Below are 11,156 nucleotides of genomic sequence, written 5' to 3'. Positions count from 1 at the left end.
TACCGCCAACTCTTGGGCTACTCTTTTACCAACGAATAGTGGGATTGTCCGTCACATTATAACGCCCCCCACGGCTGAAAGGGCGAGCATGTTTGGTGTGACGGGGATTCGAACCCGCGACCCTCAGATTGCGAGTCGTGTGCCTTAACCACCCGGCCATGCCTAGCCAAATGATTAAGTACTTATGTCTAAATTCAATGCCAAAGGCCTACAAAAAAAAAGAGTGGAAATTTGCCCTATTTCAGGGTATTTTTTAAACCTCTTCTCTGGCAAAAATCCTAAAACAAAGTAGCCCAAGTACATACATCGTCCGACAATTTCCAGTTACCATACTAATAAACCTTACGATAATCGAGCCAGCCAACTATGGGTGGTGAATGCTAACACACACACACACACACAATGAATCATCTTTATAGTATGATGCCATTTTAATTACATAAAAGACTGTGAGAAGATATTGCACATAATATGTTACAGTTATTACTGTTATTTGCTGAGGCCAGAAATATTACATTTTACAGGCATTCTTAATAATGATAACCGTTTTAGAAATAAGGACGTTTTCTCCAATCTTATGCAATCCAAATATAAAAAAAATATTAACTGACAGTTCATATGTATTTGATAAATCTAAAACTCATTTCAAAATGCTGTTAAACTTACAATAATACATTGTTAGTATGGGAGAAGTATACTTTAAATGAATGCTTGAAATTAATATGTTGTTCAGATTGTATTTTGTTAAACTAAAGCAACTAAACTGTAAGAATTATAATTTTTACATAACTTTGAGGTGATTCTCTGAATTTGGTTTATACTAGTAGTTTACACAGACATAACTCTTCACCATAGGCCTATACAAAATTACCCAACCACGACTTCCATTATAAAAGAAACAAAAAGTAACATACTAACAAATAACTTATTCATAACTATTTTATATAAGCGACTGAGTTAAACCTTAATTCAAGTTGGAGCAATTTCAGCAACACGACACTAATCATCACGATTTCTCCACATTTGTCTAAAGTGGCAGCAGTTTTTATTTCTTTCTTCTAGCTCCGTTTAACTACCAACAAAAGATCTAAAGGGCAGACCTACAACATCAATTAAGTGCTGAAGTGTTTATGAGAAACATATTTAAATTTTGTCACAGCATACTGTGACCAGTGACAGTTCTTCGGTGGTAAAGTTATCGATATCTTTGTAGACGTACGTCACATTGACTGTTGGGCATATGAAAACAAAAGTTAGGTTGTTAACCCAGATTTAAACATTATCATTATTATAAAGATACCAGCCGAAAACATTCTCTGGTTACAACGTATGCTAGTGGCTTATTTTCATATCAAATTGCCGATTTTCCTGATCATTGCACCAATACAATTGCGTTAAGGTGAATAATTGGTAGAGACAATATTTCAGATAATATATCCAATACGATAAAGTATACTTAACGTAACAGATTTAGGAGGCTAGTGACTTGTAATTACACATTTCTAAAGTAAATATCCGACAGCGTGTGGTTATGAATTAAAACAAGGGCCACATTAAGCTTATGCGGCCACGAAATAATGCACATAACAGCATTATAAGTCGGTTGTTGAAAGGGATTGTGACTCTGAGGTGCCCCCTAGTAGCACAGCGGCATGTCTGCGGGCTTACAACGCTAGATACTCGTGGTGGGCGGAGCACAGATAGCCCCTTATGTAACTTTGTGCTTAACTTCAAACAAACAAACAAAAAGGACTCCGATGTCTTCTTTCATAATACTCTCGCGAACATATAAACTAAGAAAACGAGATTTATAATATCTCATACAAAATGTTCTTTTGGATAGACGGGCAAAATCAGAAGGTTGGTCTCATGTTGTTTTGTTCTTAGAAAAAATAATACCCTTAGGGGTGAACAGAATCGAAACAAAGGGTAATTTTTTGATAAAATATAATTTTATGTAAAGTTGCATTTCCGCGCTTACATAACAACCCATTGACATAATTTACAGCACCTGGAAACAGTTCACTTTAGAGGTCTGAAGGTAACATATTTTAAGATATAATATAATGTGTTAAATGAAAATGTTCAGCATCTAAAGAAAAGCTTCAGAAAGCTTACAAGTTGTTCGCTGTTAACAAATGAGTTATATCACATCAAACTTTAAAATAAAAACGAGAAATTGAATTGTATGAAAAAGAAATAAATTCAATTTCTGTTACTTATTTATATACATTAGGTTAGTTATTTTTATAAAAAAAACTTGGATATCAGATGGAAGTTTTAAGCTGTTTCAAACAATGTATCTTTTCCTGTAAAATTTTATATTGACGAAGGTAATTGTTTTTATGATTTACTTGAAATGTGTACGTTCTGTATACTGTGTGTATAGAGGATAAAAATCTCAGATCATTAAGTTATTGAGCTAGTTCCACCTTTCATGTTTACGAATATACATGGAAACAATACCATGTTCTATAGGTATAAACAGTTCTGTAGACTGTATATATAGAGGATAAAAATCTCAGATCATTAAGTTATTGAGCTAGTTCCACCTTTCATATTTACGAATATACATGAAAACAATACCATGCTAGAAAGGTATAAACAGTTCTGTAGATTGTGTGTATAGAAGATAAAAATATCAGATTATTAATTTATTGAGCTAGTTCCACCTTTCATGTTTACGAACATACATGGAAGCAATATCATGCTCTATAGGTATAAACAGTTCTGTAAACTGTGTGTATAGAGGATAAAAATCTCAAATCATTAATTTATTGAACTAGTTCCACCTTTCATGTTTATGAATATATATGGAAACAATACCATGCTCTATAGGTATAAACAGTTCTATAAACTGTGTGTATAGAGGATAAAAATCTCAAATCATTAAGTTATTGAGCTAGTTCCACCTTTCATGTTTATGAATATATATGGAAACAATACCATGCTCTATAGGTATAAAAATACACACATTCTTCAATACGAATTGCAAAAAAAATAAATGCATTAAAATTAAAAATTAGCAACAAAATTAGAATTAAACTCTGGTTCACGAAAAAAATGTGACGTAATTTCAAGGTATCCACGAATTTTGGAAACATTCTTGAAAAACCATACCGGGATAACCGTTAAACATAGAGACACACGGATTGTTGCACATGCAAGAATGACGTTTTAAGTTGTTGTTTTTTCCTTTTAGAGCATACAATCAACATAGTTCAACACGTGTTACGGAATCTACCTGCAAACTTTCCAGTCTGTACAGAATCTTCTGCTGAGTGTTTCAACACATTTTAGGAGTAACCTTTGTGAAGGCTTCTTAGATAGGGCGATGCATTTCATCCTTACTCACAACACTACTAGCGTAAAACCACATCTTTTATGAAGTCTCATAAAGAGAGAGAGAGAGAGAACCATAGGCGTAATGTCCAGAGAACCGTGGGGGGGGGGGCTGATCGAGTCTCCCTCCCAATCCACCGACTAGTTTCATTTTGTGTGATACTTGTGTAGGTCGCTTCCTGTCGTCTTAAGTCGATGATCCATTTGTAAACTGCCTTACGCGTAGATGGATCTTGTTGGCAACATCGTCTGGATTCCCTCTGCATTTGGGTAGGGGATTCGAACTTAGCTCACCACAACACACGTTTTACTTTCTCCTTCGTATTCGCTATTTTAATTCAGAATGAAATCGCGCACTTTTCGGAGATCTAACGCTTATGTTTTTTTTTTATCGACTCTGTGAAGTAAATATTAAGCATTATTTTTGCATGTGCAACAAACCGTGTATCTCTATGTTTAAAGGTTTTAACGATATGAATTTTCAAAAGTGTTTCCAAAATTCTTGGACACCGTATACTTTGTCACCCGTGTTATATCTAAGCTTTACATTTATCTATTATTTGTGGTTAATTGAACTTTGTTTCTATTCTTCACTTAGTAAGTTATTCAAGTATTGTTTATAAAGAAAAGGGATTTTTACTTGATGAAGGCCACTCGTATCTGATAATAACCAACAAATCTACATCTATGTCCAGGATGTGGGAAATCGACATCATTTCTCATCAAATTCCCCGTTATTTGTGACGCGTTTCCTTTATCGTTATGTGTTTTATCATACCAATTGTAGATATACTGTTACGAATCCAGATGCGTACAGCTACGTTAGGAACATCAAATTATTTTGTTAAGGACAAGAAAAAAAGATGGAAGTCATAGGCTTCTAGATCAGAACTACACGTGGGATGGGTGAGGGATGTCCTATCGAATTTTTCAATCGCACCTTGTTACACAACAAGCAATATGGGGCCTGGCATTATTATGTTGCAGGAGTGCATCTCTTAGCAACGGATGGATATTGTCCTATTAACACAATCTTTAATGTTCTCCATTTCAATCGTATCAAAAGTATTGGGGGAAAAATCGTTTTTTTTTTCAGCATACTCTTGTATATTTATATTCTAAAAATCAATTAAGATAATGGAATTTTTCCAACAGAAAAATAGGGACGTGTTGGAAACAAATAATTTTTTCGACTAAAAATCAGAGTCTGGGACGTTAAAGCGACAAGAGTAATTGTATTATTTTGTCAGCAGATGAATTAGATGCCTTACTTCAAAACGATACAAAGTTTTATTATTCCCGACTTAAAGGTTTTTTCTCTAAAAATACAGAATTACAAACTTTTTTTTTACTGTCTTGCAAAATCTACTTCGATACTTTTAGTAGCGTCAGTAAATCTTCAACATTTCAATATGCTATTGTTAGATGTTCGAGTTACGTCGCATACACTACTGATGAAAGTGGAAAAATGAATTCATTATCTGACAATCTGAAACATTTTTTAAAGCGTACTGTAAGTTACAGCATTTCATGTGTGGTTACACCCACGGGCCTTTAAATATTCTTGTATTTTCCGACAGGTTAGATCTTTGGTAAGTTACAATCGTTGTTGTTTCATGTATATTTATTGATATCAATATTTTCTGTTAAAACACAATTTCTTAAAAAAAATCGAATCCTTGCGTTAACAAACTATACATATGGATCAGGATGTAAATGGAAATCTGGAGGAATTCATGTGTCGTGAAATGGGTGAATAAATAAAGAAATAGAGAGATCAAGAGATTGATCGGCTGGCAAACTAACAGACGTACAGTCTGTCTGACAGCATCTAGATGTAGGCTACATCTATTCAGAAGATGCAACTTGGAACCTCTTCGTATAGAAGGCAGGCATTAAAATGTATGTATACCAACAAAATCTGAAGAAGAACGACACAGCTGCACGAAAAATGTAGAAAGATTCAACCAACAACCCCGTTTGTGACCAAAGCTTGTCTTAGATGCCTCAATAACAGTGTTGAACATGAAGCCCAAGCCGCCAGTCTCATTTTCCACAGACAGTGGTATCTACGTAATACATTGCAGATTTAAAGGCTGGAGAACAGGGACGACTGAATGGCAATGAAGTCCTCACTGCTTCCATTTCCCACACCAACGTGTATGAATTGCAAAATGCGATCATAAACCGGGAGATAAATGTGATGGTTTTGCATTTCTGCTGGTATGAGCAAAAATTCTTGAAAGAGAACTCCTTCCCCTATAGTAAACCGATCGTTTTTAGGCGACAAGGACGGTGTCCCCCATTAAACATGCATGCGACTAGACCGGCAAAGAGGAGAAGAAGAAAAAAAGGACAAACAGAATCGTTTAGGAAAACAAAACAAAACTGAAAACACATATTTACACAGATATATACACGATAAACACGGATTTGTGGAACGCGCCAACATTTTTGCTGTCTGATCGTCTATAAGTTACTGAATATAAGTATACACGCAAAAACAACCCCAGAGAAATATATTCTTTCTCCTGTAACGTCTATATCAATGTATGCTTATCTACGATACTATATATATGTGCTTACCACTTATACCTACTGTTCGTGCGTTATATTTGTATATACGTTAATCGTAGGCTTATATAATTCAAGTCATAATATATATATACGTGCTTTCAAGTACCCCATCTCTCATTTTTCACTAACTCGTATATTTATCATCCCAGCCTCTGGTATTGAAAATAAAGCTATTTTCATTATCGCCTGACTGTTTACTGTTATTCATAAGTAAATTGTAACGACTCGTTGTTGGCACTATTTGAAAAACTATATTTTTTTATTTTAGGATCCAAATAATAGGGCGTATAAACATTAATATTTTGTACACATTACAGCTGCAAGAAATTGACACATTTATGAGCCACAAAAAACTGAATGAAAATATAACGATTTTGTTCGTTTATGTTTTTATTTTTTTGTGGTCATTTAGAATTCTTAATTACTCACCGTATCACTTGAAAATAGAAAGTATCTACATATATAAATATACATACACCATATTTGTCTCTTTCAGTATAGGCCTATTCGCTACAAATATACATACATATACTTAGTGTCTCAGTATCGGATTCATTAACGAACTGTACAAAATATTTACACATTATACATTTGATGCGATTATTAAATCAATACTTTGATGTGCCTAGTGAAAATAATGTTAAAATACATGAAAAATTATAATAAATAAAAATACTAAGTTAATCACAGGCCCATCAACTTTAACACACTGCTTACACTCCCCACATTTAAAAGCGAGAAAATTAAGTATGCCAACAAACTTAAAACATCTTTCATTATTGACAATTCAAAGTTAAAAAATAGAAAAATGCCAACGAATTTAAACACGTTTTACATTACCGACAAATAAATGCTAGAAAGCCACATATGTTAATCAGATTCAACCAAAGAATTTAAACACATTTTACATTACCGACAAATAAATGCTAGAAAGCCAAATATGTTAATCAGATTCAACCAACGAATTTAAACACACATTTTACATTACCGACAAATAAATGCTAGAACGCCAGAGATGTTAATCAGATTCAACAAACGAATTTAAACACACATTTTACATTACCGACAAATAAATGCTAGAACGCCAAAGATGTTAATCAGATTCAACCAACGAATTTAAACACATATTTTACATTACCGACAAATAAATGCTAGAAAGCCAAATATGTTAATCAGATTCAACCAACGAATTTAAACACACATTTTACATTACCGACAAATAAATACTAGAAAGCCAAAGATGTTAATCAGATTCAACCAACGAATTTAAACATACATTTTACATTACCGACAAATAAATACTAGAAAGCTAAGGATGTTAATCAGATTCAATACGCATTACTGAAATTTCAAAGACAGAAAAACAAAGATTCCAAGCATATTAAACATTCACTGCATCTTATGTTTATAATATAATGACAGTTACTACAATCACAGTTTACTCCTATATTAGATTTCAAAAATTCAAGAGACACACAAGAGGTAGTATCACTGAGTGCCATTTTAAGTTTCCAGTACAGAGTAAACAATAAAAGCATTTCCTTAAAAAAGCGTTAAAAGTGTTAAATTACCGGAATGAATATAAAAGGTTTAACCATGGTCTATCCTTTAATTAAATTAACTGGATGTTAAACATGTGTTTAAGATAAGGTTGCAGGAAGCGTAAATCTTTATGATTCAGGCCCACAATTTATACAACATTATTCACCGTATATGCCATTTCTTACATTTTACTATGTAACTTTAAGTTACATTTTTAATATTAATTAATACAAGTGTTTTGAGCCCCAATATTGAGACAGAGATCGAAAACTTCATAACTCCAATTCACTATTCAGAAAACACTTTAGATTTAACAACGTAATATCTTTTGTAGTTGATTGATTTCAACAATGCTATTGACTATTCATACATATAAATTCATTTTTCTAACCATCTAATATTTCAGTACAGAAAGCGTTTGAATAAAATTTTCTGCTTCATTCGTGGCTTGGAACAACAAAGTAACAATGTTCTGTAAAAATGCACCTTATTTCATTATAATATCAACACTACGAAATGAAGACATGAATAAAAACATGATTAGGCACAACTCATTTAAAGTAATTACATTGAAGTTTTCTTGTTAGTTTTTTAAGAATTTTTAACTGCGTGACACCTGTTCCGATAAATCTTCGTTTCGCAAGATTTGCACACTACGAGGTGGGAATAAAGTGGTTATATTTTAAATTATAACAATAGTTGCGCATATATTTGATTATCATGTTCAGAAATTGCTTTTCTGCGTGCGTCCTCTCCCGAATTTTTACCCGTCTTTATTTGCAGCCACAATTAATAATCACATTCATTTAAAGTTTCCATCTTTCTTGAATATTATTATTTTCCCCTCCATCACTTTAGTTTAAATACACGAAACTCGTATTTTTTCAATACTCGTTGGACAAAGTCGGGTGGACAGTGGTTATCTTCCATTGTGTTTCTTCTAACAGCATTTGGAGACTAATCACAGCTACATCGATCCATCTAACCTTCCCATGAACATGCATCCCCAGGGGAAGAAATGAGGACACTCTTCAGCTAGCCATTAAATTGCTTCAGTGCATATAAATAAGAACTAATCGCTGATCTGCAGGAGTTGCGATTAACGAGGAAATATATGGGCCAAAGAACTGATATTTGAACTATTGTGAACACAAATATGCACACACACACACACACATATATATATAATAAGTGCTGATATTAATTATTTTAGTCTTAAAGTTCCTAATCGCAAGTTGCTTTAAACTGTATTCTGGTGTGTACTCCTATATGCCTACTATACTGTTAGCAGTAACTTGCTAAATTGCCCAAGATGTGATTTACAATACAGTAATCATAATAATAATAAACTAATTAGTGTTTACCTGGAGATGTAGGGGGCGTCTTAGACAAATCTGGAGTGACAGGAGTCGGCCAAGGTAGACGAGGTCCAAATTTACTGGCCCATAGCAGCGGCAGAAATGGGTGCACGTTGACACCATCCATTACTGACCAGCGCACAGCCTAACTCCTCACTGGGCCGCGAACTTGCATGCTATGGAGATCAGGGCCGTAGCGTTCTCATGAAAATGTAAAAGGTCACTGAGCAGACGTCGATGGCGATGTAGCTCCTTGTGATTACTGGTTGACCGCCGTAAGACCTGGCCGTGCTAGCCTTGCAGAGTGGTTGCCTGCCTCCTGAATATGAAATGATGGAAATGAAGAGAGCGAGCGGTGGTAGTGAATATGGACTGCTAGAGCGGCTTCTTCGGCCACTGTTGAGCTTTCTATCTCTCCTACGACAGCAGCTAACTGGCATAAAGTCAGTAAAAGAGCTAGTTAAGCCTTGTACACTTGACAATCTCAGGCGTCAGCTAATGCTGTTGGCGGCTTCGAGAGAAGTGTTGGACATTAACAACATCCGCTGAACTGGACGACAGCGACAGTCGTAATGGAAGAGTCTTGAAACTAAATAGTCTAAGAAACATAAGTTTTTTTTTGTTTTTTAAATAAGAAAGCGTTGCTTCAGTCGCGTCCCACTCTTGCTGATTTGGAGAGCATACAATAGTTGAGGGTAGAAAGCCGCTTTTGAAGATATAGATGTCAAGCCAGGTGATATTTGTAATCAGTATTTAGGAACTTTAAATATAAGGCAATTGACAGTGAGGTAGTAATGGTCAACAAACACCTACTATGGCGTTACGCTGGAGAACTGACCGTTATGCTACTTGCCAACATATCTTCATGTAGTACGAAGCCTCGCGCGTCAGACAGGCATCCCTGCACACACCTAATCATCTATCTACGCGAACAGCATGCAAAGCAGAGTTCCCAGTGTCTGGCGCTCAGGGTGATGTTGCTCGTTTTGATGCGCGCGTCGGGGAGCATTTGTACTTGCTAACATTGATGCCGGTTTCCCTCCCTGTAAAACGAATTTTACTGCATAGCCTTCGTGGCATACCATATACGAATATGTGCAAGGGGCATGAATCGCGGGGGGAGGGAGTCATTTACAAAGCATGGGTGACCTCACCTCTCTATGATTCAAGAATCACTAATACCCTCCTCCTTCTTCTTCCGTATTTACGATTCTTTCTCTAGAATAACTGCCTTAAGAAGCAACGTAGTTCTCAATCTGTCAAGCCACAACCTCTGAATACGTCCTAGCTAATGAACCATGTATACATTTGTGAATCACTCAACTTTTCCTATTTTGTTAGATATTCGTGAACGCAATAAAGAAAATCAAGAATGTGGGATTTCGCACTCCGGACCTCGTAAATGTAAACATTAACGGTGAATACTACGACTAGGTTTCTCTATCAGTAATTATATTTTCTTGAGGGCCGCTTTATGTGCGGCGGACAAATAAGATAGTGAAGAATATGAAACAAGTAAGGTAAAAATAATGGATGTAAATAAAAAAAAAGCCACACTCATTCTATAAAATAAAAAGGGGGAATAGAGAGAGAGAGAGACATTAAAACACAGAATGAGTGTGAAAATAACCACAAGTTTCCGCTTTAACGTATTTGTTGCAGTTTGTCTGATTGTTTGTTTCGGATAACTGCACAAATCTACAATACGGATAATTTGTGCTAGCCATCTCTAATTTTGAAATGATACACAAGAGGGAAGAATAGCTTTCGTTGTATACTTTGGGGATTGTAAAGTCACCCTTACAACACACACAGCCTCAATGTGCTTCAAAAACTCAATGTGCTTTTTCCAGTATCCAGACGCGAACCATAAACACTCCAATTCACAGTCTGTCACGCTAACCACTAGTCCACCCCCCAGCCCACGTTGCAATTTATACTGCAGTTTAAATTTAACAAAGTTCTGAAATTAAAAAAAAATAAAGAAGGAAGTTATTGTATATGTATATGTACTTTACTTCTTGAAGTCTGGCCACCAACATATGTTGAAGTCTGATCACCAACAGTCATATGTTGAAGTCTGACCACCATGTTTAATTGGCTAGAACACGTGTGTAAAGTAAGAATGCCATCTAACATAAGGGTTTACATATTCAGTTGAAACAATGATATTTATATAAACCAAAGTAAATAATCCTTTGTAGGCTTCTTCCTTACCATAAGGTCATACATTTTAATAATACCGACCAACAACACATAAAATAACAGTCAATGCACCCAATGGGGAAATAGCTTTGAAAAGTATTTCTCTCTCTCTCTCTCTCTATATATATATAT

General features: G+C 35.0%; 1 protein-coding gene across 1 annotated transcript in view; it reads right to left on the bottom strand.

The window, feature by feature from the left end:
- Positions 1-8,946, bottom strand: part of LOC106467645 (POU domain protein 2-like) — a 53,148-nt gene extending 44,202 nt beyond the window's left edge. Inside the window, exon 1 of the mRNA XM_022396632.1 lies at positions 8,826-8,946. Within this exon, the coding sequence (XP_022252340.1) occupies positions 8,826-8,946 (121 nt within the window). The remainder of the gene's footprint in view (positions 1-8,825) is intronic.
- Positions 8,947-11,156: the final 2,210 nt, after the last annotated feature.

Source organism: Limulus polyphemus, unplaced genomic scaffold (assembly GCF_000517525.1).
Source record: "Limulus polyphemus unplaced genomic scaffold, Limulus_polyphemus-2.1.2 Scaffold82, whole genome shotgun sequence".
NCBI classification, from domain to species: Eukaryota; Metazoa; Arthropoda; class Merostomata; order Xiphosura; family Limulidae; genus Limulus; species Limulus polyphemus.
This window is presented reverse-complemented; position numbering and strand designations above follow the sequence as displayed.